The sequence below is a fragment of the Scyliorhinus canicula genome, chromosome 5 (assembly GCF_902713615.1).
Source record: "Scyliorhinus canicula chromosome 5, sScyCan1.1, whole genome shotgun sequence".
NCBI lineage: Eukaryota > Metazoa > Chordata > Chondrichthyes > Carcharhiniformes > Scyliorhinidae > Scyliorhinus > Scyliorhinus canicula.
Window position 1 is genome coordinate 144,496,106 of NC_052150.1, and position 24,108 is coordinate 144,520,213.

Here is a 24,108-nt window from a genome sequence, read left to right on the forward strand (position 1 = left end):
GATTCTCCTTGATTCATTCATTTCCCTTCATAATAATAATCTTTAGTGCCACAAGTAGGCTTACATAAACACTGCAATGAAGTTACTGTGAAAAGCCCCAAGTCTCCACAATCCGGCGCCTGTTCAGGTACACAGAGAGAGAATTCAGAATATCCAGTTCACCTAACAGCAAGTCTTTCGGGACTTGTGGGAGGAAACTGGAGCACCCGGAGGAAACCCAAGCAGACACAGGAAGAACCGCAGAATCCGCAGAGACAGTGACCCGAGCGGGATTTCAACCTGGGACCCTGGAGCTGTGAAGCAACAGTGCTACCCATCTGCTACTGTGCCGCCTATACTGCTTCATGGGTGATATGTGGTGAAACTCCAATGTTTACAAACATCAACCACATCAAAGGGGGATCTCTATGGGGGAGGGGGTCCCTTTAGTTAGGGGGTCTGTGGAGATCTCTCTATTCGTGGAGTCCCTGGGGAGGGGTTCTCCCTATTCATGGGGTTGCTGAATGGGGTCTCCCTATGAAAGAGGGGGGGCATCTCGGGGGGATGAAGTAAATGAGGGGTTGGCAGGTAGTGTATTTTGGCGGGGGGGGGCGGTGGGAGGGTGACCCTTGGATGGGCTTTGGGGGCAACTCCCCTTAGGGGTTACTCCTTTGGCCCACAGCGAGTTCCCTCACATCAGGATCAGACTGGTAAATACCAGAAGTGATCCGCGCCAACATGACGACCAGCCCAGTGGACCGGAGGATCACAAGAGGGTAGGAGACCCTGGTGCCAGGCCGACTAAATAGATGCAAAATGGTCATTAAGGATCATTAAGATCCATTTGCGTTTCTTTACATCCTCCTGTTTGCACGGGGCCATGACCCCCGATCCCGGCTCCAGCAGGAGGTCGGAGCATGCATTCAATTTTCCCCCGACGCCTGATCCTCTGTCCCATCGGGAAACGTGCTTTGGGTGTCGTGAGATGGAGAAGCCAGCCCTTCATCTCAGAGACAGATAATTCCACCCATTAACTCTGTTTCTCTCTCCACAGATGCTGCCAGACCTGCTGAGTTTTCCTGGCACTTTCTGCATTTATTCCATAAAACCTTCAACTTTGATCAAGCTTTTGACTATCTTACCTAATCTCAAGGTCAAATTTTGTTTTTTAATGCTCACGTGAAGCAGCTTGGGACATTTTAGTACTGTCAAGGTGCTTTATGAATCATAGATTTTTGCTCTCTGACTCCCACAGGTCACTGGCCGAATGTGGTGGTATGGATATGAGCGCTGCCGTTGGTGCAGAGCACTGGCTTCCCATTGGCTCTGGCTGGTCATGTGCCTCTCGTCCGATTGGTTGGGACTAGTCATGTGACTGCTCTCCAATTGGTTGAGAGGCAAGTAGGCCCCGCCTCCAAGGCGGGGTATATCTACCCAGAGTTCCCGGCGATCATTCATTCTCTATAGTCGACCACCGGGCTAACAACTAGCTGATTAAAGCCACAGTTCGGATCCTAAATGTGTCTTGAGTCAAATTGATGGTACATCCATTTAATCAGCTAGAATTTTGGAATGGAGCTTTGCATCAAGCCTGACTGCCTCCGCACCAGCCCGCATGCTGCAAATGCATCTGCAATCTTTAAACACTGGCAGGCGTGTTTTAATAGCTACCTGACGACTGCAGCCGGCAAGCCCACCAAGGAGCAGAAACTCCACATCCTGCACTCATGCGTGGGCACATCGGTCTACGCAATGATCGAGGACGACTTTGATGCGGCCATGGAGATTCTCAAAGGACACTTTGGTTGGCATTTCAATTCTCTCTTGCCAGCGGTAACAGAGGTTCATGAGATCACAATTAGAGGAGTGATGTGGAGATGCGAGCGTTGGACTGGGATGAGCACAGTAAGAAGTCTTACAACACCAGGTTAAAGTCCAACAGGTTTGATTAAAACACTAGCTTTCGGAGCACAGCTCCTTCACCTGAGGAAGGAGCAGTGCTCCGAAAGCTAGTGTTTGAAACAAACATGTTGGACTTTAACCTGGTGTTGTAAGACTTCTTACTGTATTAGAGGAGTGTTGAGGATAAACTGGGTACAGTGTAGACAAAGTTTCAGTCGCTGCTTAGATCAAGGTGAGTCAAAAGAAAGACCCAGATAGCAATCTTAGGTTTCTATTTATACATTTTGTGAGGGTGCCGGAGGGCCTTATAAATTTCAGCATTTACGTTTTACATTGGGAAGCTGGCAGGGCAATCTAAGTTCAAGCATCTTGCTGCCTTTGCTCACGCTGTCACATTGAAATAAAAATCCTAGAATTTGGTGCATGAATTGGAAGAGATTGGCATAATTGAAAAGACTGCTTAGAGGGCTAATTCCAACAGCCTGCACTACTGGCGACAACCTATTCGCCAACAGTGCTTACTGAAAATTCAGATGCATTATATTGATGGTTTCCAATTATTATATTCAAAAGATCATAACCTGAATGTCTGTCAGAAAGCAAGACTTTACCAGAGCAAGACTGACTTGTAAAATGACCTAGTTTCCATTACAATGGTTTCCAAGACTATTACGAGAAATTTCGGTGACCATTTTGTCAAGAATCCAAGTATTATCTCACTGATTACTTATTTTGCAAGAGTTGGAAGATGAGTTTCTGTATTTTATTGGCCACAGTAAAACCCAATATATATGTCTGTTGATATTTATTCAGACCAATGGACTGAATGTGATGATCTAGTCCATGCCATTGCAGAAAGTCAATTCTCAATTTCCCATCAGATTGAGTGAAAGAGCCAAGTGAATCACTGGCTCTTTAAGCAAGTCTTTATGTTGCAAACAAGAACAAAAGAAGTGTTTCAATTGACCTCAGCATTCCTAAAACAGCAAAATCTTTGAAGTAATGGCACAAAAGAAAGCCATTCACCCCATCATCTCTGTGCTGCTTGCAATGGTTCAAGTAATCTGTGTGGAGGATGAATATTTTGTTTTTACTGCCTCTGTAATTCTCACAGAAAATACGAGAACTCAATTTGATATATGAAAGTTCAGGTGCTGCTGGTAAAGAGGTACTCCGTAGGTTGTACTTACTGTGCATGTGTGACATTTGCCTGCATTAAATCACTAAACCATGATATTCACTGAAAACCAAATTGTTAATTTACCTGTCAATGATAGCACACATGTCAATGTTAATGTTGGTAAACTGCCCCAGCTTCCCTTGCTCAACAGCGTGTAAGTCAGCCAGCTGATCATCCGCATGAAGGAGTTGCATGCAGCCTTGAAAGGAACGCCGAGCGAGACTTGGCTTTGTGTTGTTCAGTAGGCCGGGGTAACCTGAAATAACAAAAAGTTTATCAATTTTCTTTGTTTCATAGACATTACACAGAAATGAAATATTCTTGAGGGTTAATATCATTGCAATGTATTGCACTGAGTTATTTCAATTCCTCTTAAGGTAAAAGGTCCCAATTTTTAAACACTAACTTGTTCGGTCACGCTGGAACCAAGAACATTATTTGCTAACGTAAGGTTGAGGTTTTAATCACCGACATTTCTGAGAAAACAACACCCGTAAACTGAATAGAGCACACAATCGTTCAATTAGTATGTTCTATATTTGCCAATTGTATCTCAATGCGATTAACTGAAAAGTCAGGACAATGACAAACATGAATTAGTTAGGTTTCATTGCAATATCCATAAATTCCTTTTAATGGATTAACATTTGAGTTAACAATGTAACTGTTGTGAGCATAGTTTTAATAATTTGTTCACCAACTTAACTAAATTTTAACCAATCCTTACCTAATTCTAGTGATAGAATCAGAATACAACATGCAACACAAAGCTCATTTGCCTTAGCATAACTATGCATCTGTTACATGATAGTCACTGAAATTCAAAACACAATCCAGTGGTTAATATTGATGTAAAAGGTGTTGTAATAAATGCAAGTATTGAAACAAATATATATTTTAAATACCATTTATGTAGTATAATTTGTATCCCCACTGTACTGGAAATGCCTCTTCAAGAATCTACTTCAAATCACTGGAACTGCTTATCCATTATTCTTATTTGGTCAATACGTGTTCTACTATTTGTGAGAAAAGTCTGGCTTTCTTTGTTCTTATAATCAGTAATCAAGTCAAGAGCTTTTTGAAACAAATGTGTTTGTGGAAGCTCGATTCATTTTAAAGCCTGGGTCTTGCGAACTCTAATCTTGCTGAGCCATGTATCATTATATATACATCCATACTAATGCATGGTGGGGAGCCCTATGGGGCATTGGATAGTGCCTCTGAACCAGCAGCTCCAGGTTCAAATCCCATCCCAGGACTTGCTTGCCAAGGAAGGTGTGTTCAGAATGCGGTCAACAGGTTGATTAACAACCTTCAAAAATTGTTCCAAGACACACCAATTTTGGTCGGCATGGTGGCACAGTGGTTAGCACTGCTGCCTCATGGTGCTGAGGACCCACGTTCAATCCCGGCCCCAGGTCACTGTCCGTATGAAGTGTGCACATTCTCGCCGTGTCTGCGTGGGTCTCACCCTCGCAACACAAAGATGTGCAGGCTAGGTGGATTGGCCACGCTAAATTGCCCCTTAATTGGAAAAAATGTATTGGGTACTCTAAATTAAAAAAGACACCAATTTTATCAGGTGGTTAGAGCGGGACAGACTCCTGGTCAGCCCTGCTTGATTTGGAGTGGCGCTTCTCAGGGTATACGCATCTGGCGGCAGGCTAGCTATAGAAACACCAAGCTCACGGTCTATAAAGCAGTAGCTATACCCACCCTCCTATATGGCTGAGAGATGTTAACTATGTACAGCGGGCACGTCAAAGCCCTGGAGAAGAATTACCAGTGCTGCATCTGGAAGACCCTGAAAATCAATTGGCAGGGTAGGCGCACCAACGTCAGTGTTCTTGCTCAGGCCAACATCCCCAGCATCGAAGCATTGACTATTTGCTTGATTTGCTCTGCTGGGTGGATCACATTGTCCGCATGCCTGACATTAGAATCCTGAAACAAGCACTGTACTCAGAGCTTCAATTCGGCAAGAGAGCCCCAGGAGGCCGAAGGAACGCCTCAAGGACAACCTCAAGGCCTCCTTGGAAAATGCAACATAATCACTGACATCTGGGAATCCCTGGCCTAATTCCTGAAATGGAGGAGAAGCATCTAGGATGAAGCTGAACACCTCAAGATTCATCGCCGAGAGCCGTCGTTGACGGCAAAAGGAGCGCAATCCAAGCATCCTACCCACCCGTTCCCCCGACAACTGTCTGCCCCACCTGTGACAGAGACTGTCAGTCAATCACCTGGATGTGACCATCAATTCACTAGAGACACGATTGGAAGTAAACTGTAGTTTTAATAGTCTTACAACTGAGCCTGCCTGCGACCAGAGGAACTGAGAGCAGGCTCACGGCTGCAGCACTTTATACTTCCGGTAGTGGGAGGGGCCATGGGGGGGAGCCATGGGCGGAGCCAAGGGTGGAGCCCTGAACAAGCTCCTCATCTCCCCCTATGGGCAGAGCTGCGCAAAGGCTCACATACAGAGCCCACAAGGACATAATATAATGCAATGCAATACAGTGTGAATTACAATACAGTATAATTCACCACACACCTGAAAACACATTTTTAGTGTAGAAGCAAGCTATCTTCGACTCTGTGGGACTGCTATAAGAGGAAGGGTGAATTCAGACTTTGGCTGACTGTCAGCAGATCTGCTGAATGGAGGCCAACTACTTCCTCATAAGGAGGGGAAGAAGGTTGTCAAGCCGGTGAACTGGGGCCATCTATTCCCATCAAAACCTGTCTTAAAGGTAACATAAGAGGCCGAGAAACAGGGTAACACAATCAGATGGTAAAGTGTGGTTTGTAATGTGACCTCAAGAAAGGAAAGATATAAAAAAAATCCATTTCCATATTTTGTAGCGATCAATATTTGAGCTACAAGTGTGAAGCTGGCACCCTACTGTTGGTGGCCAGTTTTCAAATGCAGAACACTCAGCTGACTATGGGCGTGACCTTTTTGCGTGAGTTTTCGCAGTTATTATTAAATGCCTCTCTGAGCCTTTCTCTGAGGGGGATCCTGCATGCTCCACCCTCCAATAATTAGAAATCTTAATCTTGGTCCTACACATGTCAGATGGCACTGGTTTATATGCATGAACAAAGCTTCAGCCTGCTTCCAGTTATTGCCCAGGTGAATGTTGGAATTTAGTTGCAAATGGAGGTGGCGAGCACAAAAGTTTTATTTCAGGTCTTTTACTGTCCTGTTGACACAGGCTGTTCCATCCCATGGGTGGGTATACGGGATCCCGATTCCTTTGACTTGTACACTTGTGCTGTAACCACTGGATCACAGGTGCATCCCACACTTCAAGTGGGGAGCTGGTTTTATTTCACTTCCTCTTTCTATACTTATCTACTTTTACCTCTTACAAAGTGGTTTGGGGGCTTTACATTGTGTAGGCCTTCAGGAAATAGCTTCAGAGAGCCTGGTATTTCCTCCATTTCAGGCAGAGATTATTCATTCTCTGATCTGTTTGATATGCGTCCTTTTGATGCCTGAGCTACATTTTATATTGTGTGTGCTGTATTGAATAAGGGTGAGCAGATGGGCCTTCCTGCAGCTCACAAAGGAGGACAGGGATAGAGTATGTGTTAGAAGCGAAGCTATGCTTCAGGGGTTGCTTCATAAGGCCAAACAGCAAATTAAATCTGATGGGGCTAGGGCACAGGGCCCAAATTGTCAAAATAGAGCAGCAACAGTAACAAACATAGAGACAACATCCAGGAACATCTGTTAAGGCTCATTCAATTTCAACATAAAGCATACCTCTCCCATTATAAACTACATATTTCACTGATCCTCAATCAATGAAGGATGGAAAGAATGTGGCCAGTAAACCATTCAAATCAGGCAACTTCGAACAGTGGTCCAGCAGTTTAAAAGGTCAATGGTGCAACTTGCAATTCCTAAACTGACATTGCGATAAAATGTTGGGCAAATGTTGCAAATGTAATTTAAATATTCAGGCACTGAGTAGTTCAAGTATATGGAAGGGTGAGAATAGCTCAGATTGTTGTCCTTAGGGAAAATAAGGTGAATCTGTTTATGCTGACAGGAATGTCAGCAACCAGAGGAAATACATTAAGATAATTGGCCATTGGTAAAGAAACAGGGGGGGGGGGGGGGGGGGGGGTTGGATCAGTTTGGGGAAAGAATGGGAGAATGGAACTAATCGGATAGTTTATTTCAAAGAGTTAGCAGAGGCATGATGGGCCAAACTACCTCCTTCTCTGCTGGATGACTATGATCAGAGGAGAGAGAAAGAGGGGGAAAAAAACTTTTGCAAGAATATAAGTGGCTGGCTTCAATTTTTTATTTTTGTATGTGTACCATAAAATAATATAGGCAAAGAGACACCAGTCACAGCAGTCCCACTTAAAGTTTCTTTTTGTTAGAGCATCATGATAGGCACAGGCTTGGAGGGCCGAAGGGTCTGTTCCTGTGTTGTACTTTTCGTTCTTGTTCTTTGTTCTTTATACAAATAATGCAGCAGTTGGATTTTAGAATACTGCAAGGGCCATTACTCTGGAGTACAATGTGCAGTGCTTTTGACAGCTGCTTATGTTTATTTGAAAGAAATCGAAGCTTATCCTCCTGATAAGACTTTGGAAAGCTATTGCGTCCCATGTGAGAATGTATATTGAATTTTAGATCCCAGTAGTGATTTACAAGGCAATATTTCAATTGAGTAGTCCTAACAATGTCATAAATACTTTGTCAGTCCATCTATTTCAAGGAGACATCAAGATTGAGTTACGATCTTCAACTTGCTGTTGGTTACAATGTTTCTTCATAATCCACAACCTATCATCTAAAAACAAATCTGTGCTTGTGTAAGATAGATCAGGTGTGACTGAAGTAAAGGGACAAGATCTGTAAATATGTAACATTAAAATAATTGGACATTTATATAATGCCTTTCAGACCATCCCAAAGCATTTTGGAGCCTATATCTATTTCCTGATGTGCTGCCCTTGACAATAGAAAATATTTCTGAGAGAGAGAGTGAGAGAGAGAGAGAGAAACACAAAGACATTTCAAGAACAACCCAAAAATTATCCTTCTGTCTTGTCAGGCTCTTCTGCTCAACCTAACAGCATTTGGCAAAACTGCAAACTTCGTAAAATAGACCTAGTTCCTTCTACTAAGTTGTCCCATCACCTTCTAGCTAGAGTAAATACAATGCCCACAAATTATCTACTCCCCAGGGAATCTCCAGCGATCAAAACAAAATCCCACTGGCCGTCTTTCTGTAAACAAGTAAATGGTTAAAATCAATCATTATCTCACCTTTTACAACTCCTTAATTACAACTTCAGTAGACACACTGAATGTATGTATTTTAAACTAGGGCTTTTAATAACATTACTGCCACAATTAACAAATATAATATATAACAATTTCTACCTTCATCACAGTACCGAAATAAAAAAAAACATTCCTTGACTCGATTGAACAGGGCCCTCCCTGACATTCCCACAGAGTACAGAAGCAACATAGAACATACCATTTAAAATACACATTCCCAACATATGAGAAGAAAAGGGGTAATTGCTTACTGGTCCGAAGCTAACATTACTGTGACGGCACCTTTTATTCAAATCAAGCAGCCCATTCTCATTTATTACAAAAATGATCGAAGTGAAAAAATCTTGTGCACCAAATATTGTCCTTCAACACAGGGAATGCTAGAGCTATATATGAAGGGATTAAAAAGGTAACAGGTCCATCAGAACGGAAACCGTTCCATTAAAAAACAAAGGAGGCAAGGTCATCACAGACTGCAATAAACAGTTGGAGATTTGGGTAGAACATAATAATAATAATCGCTTATTGTCACAAGTAGGCTTCAATGAAGTTACTGTGAAAAGCCCTCAGTTGTCACATTTTGGCGTCTGTTCGGGATGGCTGGTACGGGAATTGAACCCGCGCTGCTGGCATTGTTCTGCATTACAAGCCAACTGTTTAGCCCACTACCCTGAGCTGTACTCCACAGAGAATACTGTAACCAAGGAAGCTCAAGACACCCTATACAAGAATGAAGGCAATCAGAGCGATTGCAACAACTATTGAAATAACTGTCAGGTGAGCATCATGGGAAAAGCATTTGCCCATATTACTCTTGACAGACCGCATCTACCCAAATTAGAACTGGAACATCCACAATTGGTAGTACAGAGCTTGAATATTGCTGAAAAGAGAGGACGGTACGGTGGCACAGTGGTTAGAACTGCTGCCTCACAACACCAGGGTTCGATTACAGCCTTGGATACTGTCTGTATGGAGTTTGCACAATCTCCCAGTATCTGTGTTGGTTTCCTATGGGTGCTCCAGATCCCTTCCACAGTCCGAAGATGTGTGGGTTAGGTGGATTCACCATGCTATATTAAAGTTTGTTGAACATAAAATCATAAAATACACCCTCTGGTCAGAGTCATTACTCCTGGGGTGAAGTGTCCATTCCTCACAGTTTATTATTAATTAAAAATTGTTTGGGATTTTTGTCTGGTATCTTAGCAAAAGCTGGAACCTGGTCTGGTATCCTAACAATACACAGTTTGAATATCATTCATGCTAGGATAGCATTTCAACTTTGAATGAAGAAAACTTCAAGGATTATAGGGCTATATTCTAATCTTGATGCACACCAGATTGTGATCTGTCTCATAGTCAGTCCTGTTATAGTTGTGTGTTGCAAATGCTGTTCAGAGAGTCGTATCTGGTTATGATCAGATTCCGCTGGTGCCAATGCCCTGATCTTGGATACCTCCAGAACACCTGGTGGAATGGTTCATTGATTACACACAGCTCTTGGTAGCTACAAAGTTTGAGACCCAATTTATTTTCTTTCCCAGGCCATGATGTCCAAGGCAGGAGGCCCATACCTCATGGTCTGTGTCCACTCCTGTGTTGCAATCAAGATGTTCCGACTTGGGGATTCTACGGGTAGCAATATCAAGCTCCTCAAAATTGGTCTTTCAAAATGGAGCACAGCATTGGAACATAAAGACAGATGAGGAGAACACATTCTGAACAACTAATGGCAGGTTCTAACATTGAGAGCAGCAATTTCCTTCTGGTGAAGTCAATACCATATACATATGTTTCCTCTGATCTCTTCTGCCAGATGTGTAACATGTTTCTTTCAGTTATCCATTCTCAGTGAGCCTAGTCTCTTACAGGGAAGCTATACTGATGTTCAGACTATCAAGTTCAAGTTTAATAGCGGCTGTCTTGCGTGCATTAGAAACCAGCTGCAAATCATCAGTCAATCCCATGCACGTTGCCCTGATGTTCTAGCTTGCCAATTGAGAGTTAGCATTTTCTTTCTTTTAATTGATTTTGTTTGTTCACCTGGCACGATGAATTCCGTATTCTCAGTGACACTCTTAGCTCCAAGCAGCCATTGAAGCAGATGGAACCCTCTTGATGGGCCAGTTAATCACTATTCAAGGGCTGCCCGACTTGAGGTGGGTAATGACTGACCAATGGGACACGATAGCCCCTCACCCGTCAGAGGTAACCATTCTCTCCATCAATTGAGTTGAGTTTATGACTTGTAACTGCTGTCTCCTATGTTGTGCTCATACTCTGCAGCAAAGCCTGAATGCCCGATCCAGGTTATTTCCTGGGTAAACTTTATGGAGACGTTAGCGTGCCCAGATATCAGTATTCCTCTCCGGTTGGGTTCATAGGAATGCAACACACTACAATTGACACTGGCCTAGTTGCAGGAGTTTGAACAAAGAAGAACATTCCACACAGGAACAGGCCCTTCGGCCCTCCAATCCTGTACCGGTCATGATACCAACCGTTGCCAAAACCCTCAGCACTTCCTTGTGCCGTATCCCTCCATACCCATCCTATCCATGGCCGGGATTCTCCCCTACCCGGCGGGGCGGGGGTTCCTGGCATGTTGGAGTGGCGTGAACCACTCCGGCGTCGGGCCGTGCCTTGTGGTTCCCACTCCGCTGGCTGGCATGAACGGCCTTTGGTGCCACGCCAGCCGGGGACCGAAAAGGACTTCGCCAGCCGACGTAAGTCCGCGCATGCGCCGGAGCATCAGCGGCTGCTGATGTCATACCGGCGCATGCGCAGGGGAGGGTGTCTCTTCCGCCTCCGCCATGGTGAAGACCATGGCGAAGGCGGAAGAAAAAGAGTGCGCCCACGGCACAGGCCCACCTGCCGATCGGTGGGCCCCGATCGCGGGCCAGGCCACCGTGGGGGCACCACCTGGGGTCAGATTTCCCCGCGCCCCCCCCCCCCGCCCCCGCCAATCCCGCCAGTCAGGTAGGTGGTTTAATCCACGCTGGCGGGAGAGGCCTGTTAGTGGCGGGACTTCGGCCCATCGCAGGCCGGAGAATCGCCGCGGAGGGCCCGCCGACCGGCACAGGGGGCCCGCCAACCGGTGCGGCACGATTCCCGCCCCCGGCGAATCTTGGAGGGCAGAGAATTCGGGACACGGCGGGGGCGGGACTGACGCCGGCCCTGGGCAATTCTCCGACCCGGCGGGGGGTCGGAGAATCCCGCCCCATGTGTTTGTCAAGATGCCTTTTGAATGCTATTCATGTATCTGTTTCCACGACATCCCCTGGCAACGCATTCCAGGCACTCACCACCCTCTGCATAAAAGACCTTAGTCAATAGAAAGATAACTTCTTCAGACATCAGACTGCCTTTGGGTGGAACGGGAAATGTCGGGGTTTACTCCCTTAGATTTCCACTGTCCCGGTAATGGGTGGTGATTGGATCCTATAGCAGTTGAGTCCCAACTAATTTAAGTTTGACTCCTGGCAGCCGAGAGAGAAGATCCTACTCTCTTTTCTCTGTGTTTCTCTCCAGAAAGCCTGTGAATGCTGTATTTCTGAACCTGCAGAGTACCTAATGAATCTATCTTCAGTGAAACCATTATAGGCTGCAAACAAAGACCACCACCTGCTATATCTCTCTGTAAAAGTTGTGAGTGCTGCATTCTTGAAACTGCAGAGAACGTGAATGAATGAATCTGCAGAGAAGACCATTAAATTATTAAATGGCTGCCGACAGGGGGCATTAACTTGCAAGTTTGCTGTGAAGGAAAGTGTGCTGAAAACCATAATCTGAAACAAAGACTCTTTCCTATTGCTTATTATATTTACCACATTCAACCCTCTTTGTTTGTCTGTCTTGCATGTGTGTGTAGATGGTGGAGGGCAAGTTACAGTGGGGAGTTAAGAATTAGGTAAGAGTTGGCCAGCTGTATTTTGCTATATACTTAATTATAGTTCTTGTTATAAATAAACAGTAATTGTGTTTAAACTTACAAACCTTGTGACTGTAATTATTGGGCAGCCAAAGGCCAAAGACTTTGGGTATTTTTACAAGAATTATTGGTTAATTCACTTATGTTGTGACTCCGGGTCAAGGGGGTTGGAATTGATTGCGTATTAGCCCAGGGTGTTGCAACATCAGGAAAACAAATCTCATGGTCCAGGAAGCTGTCATACTGCCACGTATCAATATTGACACTGTGACATAGGAAGCTATTGATATCTTCACAAATTGTCCCATCCAGGTGACAGGAAGAAAAAAAATTAAGTCAACCTGGCTACTTTATAAAATTATTATTTTATTTTACAAATGGTCAAAAACCCTAATATCTCTGACTCATACCTGAAGAATATTTAACCTTCAGTTACCTTAAAAGAGGTGCGAATGCCCCCGTGACTGCAGAAAATCAAATTCTAGAGGAATGCACAAAACCCTTTACATTTCTCAGGCAGGGATCTGGCCATGGTTTACAAGTCCAAAAGGCACCATGATTCACTCCTCTGTTAAACCTCTCAATATTCCAGAGCTAAGAAAGATATCCTTTGACAAAAACCTAGGAGAAGAAGTGGAAGGTAACATGATCTGCCCAAGCTGCCAGAACCTTTAATATTGCCATGTGGGACTGAATCCAGGCAGGCTACCATTTTACCACCCAACACGTAACAGCAGAAATAGCCCTGTCCAGGCAAATTGCCTGGCTCTCAATTACACTGTATACTACTGAAACACTTGAACTCATGTATTGGTGCCTATGAGACTAATTCATCTCTACACGCTTTCTTCAATGGTGGAAGTCTTAACTTCGCGAAAGATGGATCAGCCTACAACAGTTTCAGCCTGCTAACTTCTGAAGGAATGCACCATTAGACTTTTGATTCTGGACTCAGAGAAACTCTTACTGTTGTCATGGTCTTGTCCTGTATCCCTTCTTTCCGTTATCGCTCTTTTATTGAATATGTGCAAAGGGGCAAATGTTGCAAAACCCTTTCCAGCATTTTATGTGTGAATGTGTTGAATAAACTAACCCTTTGATTTGTCCTTATCTTGAGTTTGCTGTGGGGTTTGTTTTGAGGATTGGATCACTCCATACTGAAGGGTTGGGGAAAATACGCCACCCTTATAAAGGGGGAAGTCAAACATCAAAATCAGCTTTCTGTTTATCTTGGCTAGTGAGAGAAGAAATCAGGGCTGTTTAACTTAATCCCCTTCCTGTCTGTAACAGTAACTAATCTCCACAGTCACCAGCAATCTGTCATTTGATGCTGATATTGACATACACATCACAAAAGCTACAGCTGCTCTTTCCAAGCTGAGTAAGAGTGTGTGAAAAATAGCAAACTGACAGCAAACACTACATTTCATGTCTGCCAAGCCTGCACCCTCAGCACAATCCTCCACAGTGGTGAGATCTGGACAAGGTATTCACAAGGTGAAGTGGCTGAATAGTTCCCATCTTTGCTGTCCTGAGACGTATCCTTGACATTGCTTGGAATATATAATGATTCAGTAAGAAGTGCCCAGCTACTGTACCTCTAAGGACTAGTAGCAGCTTACTTGGAGATGTTTACATTCGTGTGAGTTTCAAAATAATTTGCACTTAAACCGTAACGGTGTTCAATTACAATGGGAACACAGGACTTAAGAGCAGGTGTCGGCCATTCGGCCTTTTGAGCCTGCTCCACCATTCGATAATATCATAGCTGATCTGACTGTGGTCTCAACTCTACTTTTGTGAATTCCTCTGATAACCCTCAAATCCCCTGTCAATCAAAACATCTCCCTAACTCAGACTTGAATAAATTCAATGGCCCAGCCTCCACATTTTTCTGGAGATGAGAATTCCATATTCTAACGATGCTCTAAGCGGAGAGATTGATTTTCCTCATCTCCCTCTTAAAAGGGAGACCTCTTATTCTTAAACATTGACCCCTAGTATTAGTCTCCCTCACAAGAGAAAACATCCTCCTGTTATGCACCCTATCAGTTCCTCTCAGGGTCTTGCATGTTTCAATAAGATCACCTCTCATTTTTCTAAACTCCAGTGAATATGATACTCATTCTGTCCAACCTTACTTCATTAGAAAAGCCCTTTAACCCAGGAATGAATTGGCTCATTTAAATAATGCAGACACTGCTTTCACCTGGCGCCCAGGAGTCAATAGTTCCACCTGCGAGACTTCGGCAAGGCGTCCTTTAGCACTGATTTCCACAAACGGGGGCCAGGCAGAACAGCACTTGCAGGGAGGGTTGGGGGGGGGGGGGGGGGTTTCCCAGGCGATCGGAGGCACCCAAGTGGTTGGCATCTGGACACCATGGCAGTGCCAGCCTGGCACCCAGCAGTGCCACCCAGGTGCTGCCCTTGCACCAGATGGCACTGCCAGGGTGTCAGCTGACAGATGCAGGGTACTGACGTGGCAATTTGCCCACACCAGGGCCTGGGACCGCCTACCGATATGAGGTGGGGTGTGGAGGGGGGGGGGAGGGGTCTCGGGGTCACGTGAGGGGGTCAAGAGATTGGGGCGGCACTTTTCTCTTCCTGTACTGCCAAGTGGAGCTCCTCAGTGCAGGAAATGTGACTGAGTGCAGCCTCGGTGGGACGCTCCCCGCTCCCGAAAAAATAAGAGTGCGGTTCAAAAGCGGGATTATTTCCGAATCCTGCCCAGAACAGGACTCTGTTTTTTTTCATTAGATCATGCCCACTGTGACTCAAATGGTTATGCAGCTTGATGGACACGTTGTTGCCATTCTCATAGATGGGCGGTGAGCTTCTCCCATCATTGCTAATGGTGTCATGCTTCAAGGAGAGATTGAGAGTGTCTTTGGGGCATTGTCCTTGCCCTCCCCTGTCATGTTGACACTTTAGGAGTTAAAATAATAGGTTCTGGTGGGGGAGTCTTTTGGCTCTCCAGACACGGTATTTAGACCACCAAAGTTGATTTTGTTTCACTGAAATGATTGTGGACACAAATTCTTGTTGTCCCATTGCATCTGGAAGATGCACAGATGCATTGCTGATGGAATTTCTCAAGCACCCGTGTGTCACAGAGTGCAGGTCTCACTGCAGTACAGCAGCACCATGACACCAACTGCTCCGTACACTCAATATTTGTTGATTTGTGGAGGTGTTTGTTGTCAAAAACTTGCTGTAATAGTTTAACAATACTAACAATAATCATCTTTATTATTGTCACAAGTAGGCTTACGTTAAGACTTCAATGAAGTTACTGTGAAAATCACCTAGTCGCCACACTCCGGCGCCTGAGTACACTGATGGAGAATTCAGAATATCCAATTTACCTAACAGTACGCTAGGGAAGCACTCAACATATCGCAGTCATGTGGTGACAAGAATAGGTCAGAAGTTGGGAACTGTGCTGCGAGCAACTCAGCTCCTGACTTCCCAAACCCTTTCTGCCATTTGCAAGGCACAAGTCAGGAGTGTGGTGGAATGTTCTCCACTCACCTGGGTGATTGCTGCTCCAACAATACTCACAAACCTCAACACAAACAAGGACAAAGCAGCTTGCTTGATCAACACCCCATCCACCACCTTCAACATTCACTCCCGCCACCACTGGTGCACCTGCATAAAGCATTGATCGGACTGCATCTGCAGTAATGTATACAGTTTTGGTCCCATCATTAGAGGAGGGAGGTAGTTGCATTTAAGACAGTTGAGAGGCGGTTCACTGGTTTATTTCAGAGACGAGAGATTGAGCAATCTAGGCCCAATCGGGTTTAGAAGAATGAGGGAGATCAAATTTAGGTATACAAGATGATAAAAGGTATTTGACAAAGTGGGCGTAGAGTGGGGCAATCTAAAATGAGAGGTCATTGTTTTAGGGTAAGGGGTAGCAGATATAAAACAGAGATGAGGAGAAAATACTTCCCTCAAAGTGTTGTGAAGCTGTGGAATTCACATGCCCACATGCAGTGGATGAAGGGACGTTGGGTAGATTTGAGGGGAGATAGACAGATTTTTAATTAGTAATGGGTGAAGGGTTGTGGAGAATGGGGAAGAAAGTGGAGTTGAGGCAGAGAGGACATCAGCCATGATCGTATTTAATGGTGGCGCAGGCTTGAGGGGTTGAATTGCCTAATCCTGCTCCTAGTTCTTATATTCTTATGATGCACACTGGTAACATTGTGTACAATCTACAAGATGCACTCCAGCAAGTCACCAAGCGACACCCACACATCTCATGAATGAATATGTTTTTAAAAAAGAAAATAGATGTGGTATATTTGCATGGTCAGGTATGTGTTCATATACAAGTTTTGCACACAAAGAACTCAGCCAGTCCTTGAATGTTGTCCCAGTCTATAAGATCCCACAAAAAGCATCACTGACCAAGGTTTAGCGTCATCGGAAGTAGGCGTATGAACAGATGCAGACACAATAGGAGAAAACCAAGATAATGTTGAAAATGAAGCAAAGAGAAGGCGCAGTACACTGCTGAAAAAGAGTAGCAGTGGTATGATCTGAGAGGACAGTACTTCATTATGTGTCTATCTTGAATTGTGTGGAATAACTGGCCTTTACAGTCTTATTGTAAAATAGATTAATGAGCTCAACATTTATTTCCAATGTGCTATTGCTTTTCGAAGGTGGGACTGTAGCTTGGAGCAACCATGATTTATACTCATCATTTAGCACATGGGAATACCAGTGGTGTCTGCTGTGGGGATCTGTTATACAGACTTTACACACACTTGCAACATCACCCATGAATTTTTCCAACACTCCAACGTAGCTCAATTGTAAAATGCAATCTTACCAAACTTTCACCTACTTGGAAAATGGTAATAGGCAAACATGAGAAAAGAATTCTGTGATCTCATCAATACCCACTGGCCAATACTCTCATAGATTGGGTCGGTGGTTGGGAAGCGGGAGCAGGGGCCTGTCGTGAAGGTGAGTGAGTGCCTTTAAATTTGCTTACCTTTGAGCGGGAGCAGGGTTTGAGGTAATATCAGGTAAGCTCTTCCTTTCTTTTTCTTTTTCTTGTTATTTTTTAAATCTAGAGGTGATGTCAGGGAAGGCAGTACAATGCTCCTCCTGCAGAATGTTTGAGGTGAGGGACGCCGTCAGTGTCCCTGCTGATTTCATCTGTGGGAAGTGCACCCAACTCCAGCTCCTCAAAAACCGTGTTAGGGACCTGGAGCTTGAGCTGGATGAACTTCGGATCATTCGGGAGGCAGAGGGGGTCATAGATAGGAGCTTCAGGGAAATAGTTACACCAAAGACTGGAGATAGATGGGTAACTGTAAGAGGGACTGGGAAGAATCAGTCAGTGCAGGGACCCCCTGCGGTCGTTCCCCTGAGTAACAAGTATACCGTTTTGGATACTTGTGGGGGGGACGACTTACCAGGGGTAAGCCATGGGGTACGGGCCTCTGGCACGGAGTCTGTCCCTGTTGCTCAGAAGGGAAGGGGGGAAAGGAGTAGAACATTAGTAATTGGGGACTCAATAGTCAGGGGCACAGATAGGAGATTTTGTGGGAGCGAGAGAGACTCACGTTTGGTATGTTGCCTCCCAGGTGCAAGGGTACGTGATGTCTCGGATCGTGTTTTCCGGGTCCTTAAGGGGGAGGGGGAGCAGCCCCAAGTCGTAGTCCACATTGGCACTAACGACATAGGTAGGAAAGGGGACAAGGATGTCAGGCAGGCCTTTAAGGAGCTAGGATGGAAGCTCAGAGCGAGAACAAACAGAGTTGTTATCTCTGGGTTGTTGCCCGTGCCACGTGATAGTGAGATGAGGAATAGGGAGAGAGAGCAATTAAACACGTGGCTACAGGGATGGTGCAGGCGGGAGGGATTCAGATTTCTGGATAACTGGGGCTCTTTCTGGGGAAGGTGGGACCTCTATAGACAGGATGGTCTACATCTGAACCTGAGGGGCACCAATATCCTGGGGGGGAGATTTGTTAGTGCTCTTTGGGGGGGTTTAAACTAATTCAGCAGGGGCATGGGAACCTGGATTGTAGTTTTAGGGTACGGGAGATTGAGAGTATAGAGGTCAGGAGCACAGATTTGACTTCGCAGGAGGGTGCCAGTGTTCAGGTAGGTGGTTTGAAGTGTGTCTACTTCAATGCCAGGAGTATACGAAATAAGGTAGGGGAACTGGCAGCATGGGTTGATACCTGGGACTTCGATGTTGTGGCCATTTCAGAGACATGGATAGAGCAGGGACAGGAATGGTTGTTGCAGGTTCCGGGGTTTAGGTGTTTTAGTAAGTTCAGAGAAGGGGGCAAAAGAGGGGGAGGTGTGGCGCTGCTAGTCAAGGACAGTATTACGGTGGCGGAAAGGATGCTAGATGGGGACTCTTCTTCTGAGGTAGTATGGGCTGAGGTTAGAAACAGGAAAGGAGAGGTCACCCTGTTGGGAGTTTTCTATAGGCCACCTAATAGTTCTAGGGATGTAGAGGAAAGGATGGCGAAGATGATTCTGGAAAAGAGCGAAAGTAACAGGGTAGTTGTTATGGGAGACTTTAACTTTCCAAATATTGACTGGAAAAGATATAGTTCGAGTACATTAGATGGGTCATTCTTTGTACAATGTGTGCAGGAGGGTTTCCTGACACAATATGTTGACAGGCCAACAAGAGGCGAGGCCACATTGGATTTGGTTTTGGGTAATGAACCAGGCCAGGTGTTAGATCTGGAGGTAGGTGAGCACTTTGGAAACAGTGACCACAATTCGGTGACCTTTACGTTAGTGATGGAAAGGGATAAGTATACCCCGCAGGGCAAGAGTTATAGCTGGGGGAAGGGCAATTATGATGCCATTAGACATGACTTAGGATGTGTTGGTTGGAGAAGTAGGCTGCAAGGGTTGGGCACACTGGATATGTGGAGCTTGTTCAAGGAACAGCTATTGCATGTTCTTGATAAGTACGTACCAGTCAGGCAGGGAGGAAGGGGTCGAGCGAGGGAACCGTGGTTTACCAAAGAAGTGGAATCTCTTGTTAAGAGGAAGAAGGAGGCCTATGTGAAGATGAGGCGTGAAGTTTCAGTTGGGGCGCTTGATATTTACAAGGAAGCGAGGAAGGATCTAAAGAGAGAGCTGAGACGAGCAAGGAGGGGACATGAGAAGTCTTTGGCAGGTAGGATCAAGGAAAACCCAAAAGCTTTCTATAGGTATGTCAGGAATAAAAGAATGACTAGGGTAAGAGTAGGGCCAGTCAAGGACAGTGGTGGGAAGTTGTGTGTGGAGGCTGAGGAGATAAGCGAGATACTAAATGAATACTTTTCGTCAGTATTTACTCAAGAAAAAGATAATATTGTGGAGGAGAATGCTGAGACCCAGGCTATTAGAATAGATGGCATTGAGGTGCGTAGGGAAGAAGTGTTGGCAATTCTGGACAAGGTGAAAATAGATAAGTCCCCGGGGCCGGATGGGATTTATCCTAGGATTCTCTGGGAAGCCAGGGAAGAGATTGCTGAGCCTTTGGCTTTGATTTTTAGGTCATCATTGGCTACAGGAATAGTGCCAGAGGACTGGAGGATAGCAAATGTGGTCCCTTTGTTCAAGAAGGGGAGTAGAGATAACCCCGGTAACTATAGGCCGGTGAGCCTAACGTCTGTGGTGGGTAAAGTCTTGGAGAGGATTATAAAAGATACGATTTATAATCATCTAGATAGGAATAATATGATTAGGGACAGTCAGCATGGTTTTGTGAAGGGTAGGTCATGCCTCACAAACCTTATCGAGTTCTTTGAGAAGGTGACTGAACAGGTAGACGAGGGTAGAGCAGTTGATGTGGTGTATATGGATTTCAGTAAAGCGTTTGATAAGGTTCCCCACGGTCGTCTATTGCAGAAAATACGGAGGCTGGGGATTGAGGGTGATTTAGAGATGTGGATCAGAAATTGGCTAGTTGAAAGAAGACAGAGAGTGGTAGTTGATGGGAAATGTTCAGAATGGAGTTCAGTTACGAGTGGCGTACCACAAGGATCTGTTCTGGGGCCGTTGCTGTTTGTCATTTTTATAAATGACCTAGAGGAGGGCGCAGAAGGATGGGTGAGTAAATTTGCAGACGACACTAAAGTCGGTGGAGTTGTAGACAGTGCGGAAGGATGTTGCAGGTTACAGAGGGACATAGATAAGCTGCAGAGCTGGGCTGAGAGGTGGCAAATGGAGTTTAATGTGGAGAAGTGTGAGGTGATTCACTTTGGAAAGAATAACAGAAATGCGGAATATTTGGCTAATGGTAAAATTCTTGGTAGTGTGGATGAGCAGAGGGATCTCGGTGTCCATGTACATAGATCCCTGAAAGTTGCCACCCAGGTTGATAGGGTTGTGAAGAAGGCCTATGGTGTGTTGGCCTTTATTGGTAGAGGGATTGAGTTCCGGAGCCATGAGGTCATGTTGCAGTTGTACAAAACTCTAGTACGGCCGCATTTGGAGTATTGCGTACAGTTCTGGTCGCCTCATTATAGGAAGGACGTGGAAGCTTTGGAACGGGTGCAGAGGAGATTTACCAGGATGTTGCCTGGTATGGAGGGAAAATCTTATGAGGAAAGGCTGATGGACTTGAGGTTGTTTTCGTTAGAGAGAAGAAGGTTAAGAGGTGACTTAATAGAGGCATACAAAATGATCAGAGGGTTAGATAGGGTGGACAGCGAGAGCCTTCTCCCGCGGATGGAGGTGGCTAGCACGAGGGGACATAGCCTTAAATTGAGGGGTAATAGATATAGGACAGAGGTCAGAGGTGGGTTTTTTACGCAAAGAGTGGTGAGGCCGTGGAATGCCCTACCTGCAACAGTAGTGAACATGCCAACATTGAGGGCATTTAAAAATTTATTGGATAAGCATATGGATGATAAGGGCATAGTGTAGGTTAGATGGCCTTTAGATTTTTTCCATGTCGGTGCAACATCGAGGGCCGAAGGGCCTGTACTGCGCTGTATCGTTCTATGTTCTATGTTCTATTAATGTACTGTCCAAAAATGTGCTTAGAAACGGCATATACATTACAATAATAATTTTTTATTGTCACAAGTCGGCTTACATTAACACTTGCAATGAAATTACAGTGAAGAGTCCCTTGTCGCCACATTCCGGCGCCTGTTCGGACACACGGAGGGAGAATTCAGAATGTCCAAATTACCTAACAGCACGTCTTTTGGGACTTGTGGGAGGAAACCGGAGCACCCGAAGGAAACCCACGCAGACGCAGGGAGAACGTGCAGACTTAGCACAGACAGTGACCCAAGCCGGGAATCGAACCTAGGACCCTGGCGCGGTGAAGCAACAGTGCTGACCACTGTGCAACCATGCCGCCCATTCCTCCACGTGCTACTATTCCTGTAATGCCGCACATCACAGCAATGAGCCCACAGAGACAATAATCAAAGGAAATCACTGAAATTTTTTTATGGAGATACAGAATAAAGACTTTCTATGCAGCTTTCAGGCTCAGTACCCAGAATGATATCCCTCTTAGTTGTGTGCACTTGTCGGAATTTCACAAAACACAAATTTCATGTGCTCCCTTTTATCAAAGGGCAGTGGGCACAGCAAAACCGCCACAATGTTTGTGCCACCCAAAAGAGAAGCCACTTTCAAAGTCTCGCTTCATTAAAATAAAATTGTTGAGTGGTCAAGGCTAAATGAGAACTGACTATGGTGGTAGGAGGCATGCAGGGAGTCGGGTGCTGTGCGCAAGAGCTCATTAGACAGTTATGATTTGAATGTGAGGTCAGGTGGATCTTGGGGATGGTTGTGGAAGACCCAGCAGCAGCAGCCTGAATAGTTTTTGTCGAAGAATATTCATTCTATTGGCCCTTAAAAATCTCTGGCTTGGAAACATTATGCAGAGTTTTCGCAGGGTGGGCAAGATATGCCTGCATTCGGAAGTACCATCAGGGTCCTTGGGAAATCATAGAATAGAATGAAGCGCTTGCCAATTTAAATGACGGCTCTCTTGGTTATTTCCCAGCTTGATCCAAGGTGGCAGCAGATGGGATGGTCATAGAATCCCTCAAGTGCAAGAGGAGGCCATTCGGCCCATCAAATCTATACCGACCCTCTGAAAGAGCACCCTACCACGGCCCACTCCTCCACCCTTTTCCCATAACCCCATCTAACCTTTGGACACTAAGGGACAATGTAGCATCGCTAATCCACCTGACCTGCACCTCTTTGGACTTTTGGAGAAAACTGGGGCAGCCGGAGGAAATCCACGCAGACACAAGGAGAACGTGAAACTCCACACAGATAGCAGCCCAAGGTTGGAATTGAACCCTGGTCTCTGGCGCTGTCAGGCAGCAGTGCTAACCACCATGCCATCGTAATGAGTATGCAGTGGTAGTTCATCAAGTTCTCACAACATACATAACTTTATTCTATGCATAAAATAAAATGTATATTATAATTAAATAATAAAAGCCTGCCCACCTTCTTCAAGGCACAAATCAAGAGCATGATGAAATATTCTCCACTTGCCTGGTTGAGTGTAGCTCCAGCTCCATGAATGTGAGAAGCTCAACACCATCCAGGGGAAATTAACCCACTTGATTGGCACCCTATCCACCACCTCAAACAATGAAGCCCTCCACAACTGATGCATAGTAGCTGTGTGCATCATCTACAAGACACACTGTAGTATCTCGCTAAGCCTCCTTCCAAACTCATGACCTCTACCAGTTCAAAGGACAAGGGCAGTAGATCAATGGGAACACCATCACTTGCAAGTTCCCCTCCTAGCCACACACCATCTTGACTTGGAACTATGGTAGGATACTCTGAAAACGCGGCTAAGTGGTGACGGCGATGTAAACGCTGGAGTGTTTCACGCTGGCGTCAACGGGCTCTTGGCCCAGTGATTCTGTTGCCCACAGCGCTGGAGTGCTCCGCGCTGCTCCACCTGCCGCACAACATGGTAGAGCCACACAGCGGGCTGGCGTGGAAGAAGGCCGTCTCTCCCTGGATCGCAATTTTATATTTGGAATTTTATCTCATAACCATTATCAAGTCAGCCTTGCAATTAAAATTCAATTTTCTTCAATTTTATTGAAGGGAATATCCTCAAATAAACATCTTTCACCATTTGAGAATCCCTTTATATTCAGCTCCTGGAATGGAGGTAGGCTATTCCATCTGAGAAAAATCATCGTAAGTCATAAGTGGGCGGCATTGACAATCTCTGTCTATTCTGTAATATGATTGATTGATTACTTCAGATTGAAACTGCATCTAATGCAGAGGGCCATTAAGGAAAGGAAAAGAGTTAATTGACTGTAAAAATCTATTTTAGTATCAATTTGCATGTTTGACAGGTGTATAACCTTGATGTCATGTTATCATAAGGAAAAAGCGTCAAGTATTTCAAAATTCCCCATCACTTTATTTGCTTTTCTTCCGATTTGGTAATCCCTTTTTTTTGCAGATTTGTAAAAGGCATTACAAATCATGTGTAAAAATGAAAGGAGATTGACAGTGTGGTTTAGCATCCTGTGCTTCTGAGATAGTTAGACGTTGAGAATACATTGCATAATTAAAAGCTAAAGACCAGGTTTTATTAAAAGTGGTATTTTTAAGAGGTGATTAACTATATTAAAATGAATAAAGGTGTCATTTGTATGGCACCACCCAATTAAAGTATGTAACGGGAGAAGGAAATGACAATCCAAATTACCTATAGGTTGATTGGCTATTTCTTAATTGAATTTCATTGTAGAGTTATGCAAAGTGTACCAACACGATGCACAAGCAGTCTTCCAG

The 24,108-nt window shown here is 44.9% G+C and overlaps 1 protein-coding gene across 1 annotated transcript in view; it reads right to left on the reverse strand.

Moving 5' to 3' along the window:
• The window catches only part of cntnap2a (contactin associated protein 2a), a 2,445,269-nt gene that overhangs the window by 1,205,383 nt on the left and 1,215,778 nt on the right, over positions 1 to 24,108 (reverse strand). Inside the window, exon 10 of the mRNA XM_038797786.1 lies at positions 3,146 to 3,317. Coding sequence (XP_038653714.1) covers positions 3,146 to 3,317 — 172 coding nt within the window. The remainder of the gene's footprint in view (positions 1 to 3,145; positions 3,318 to 24,108) is intronic.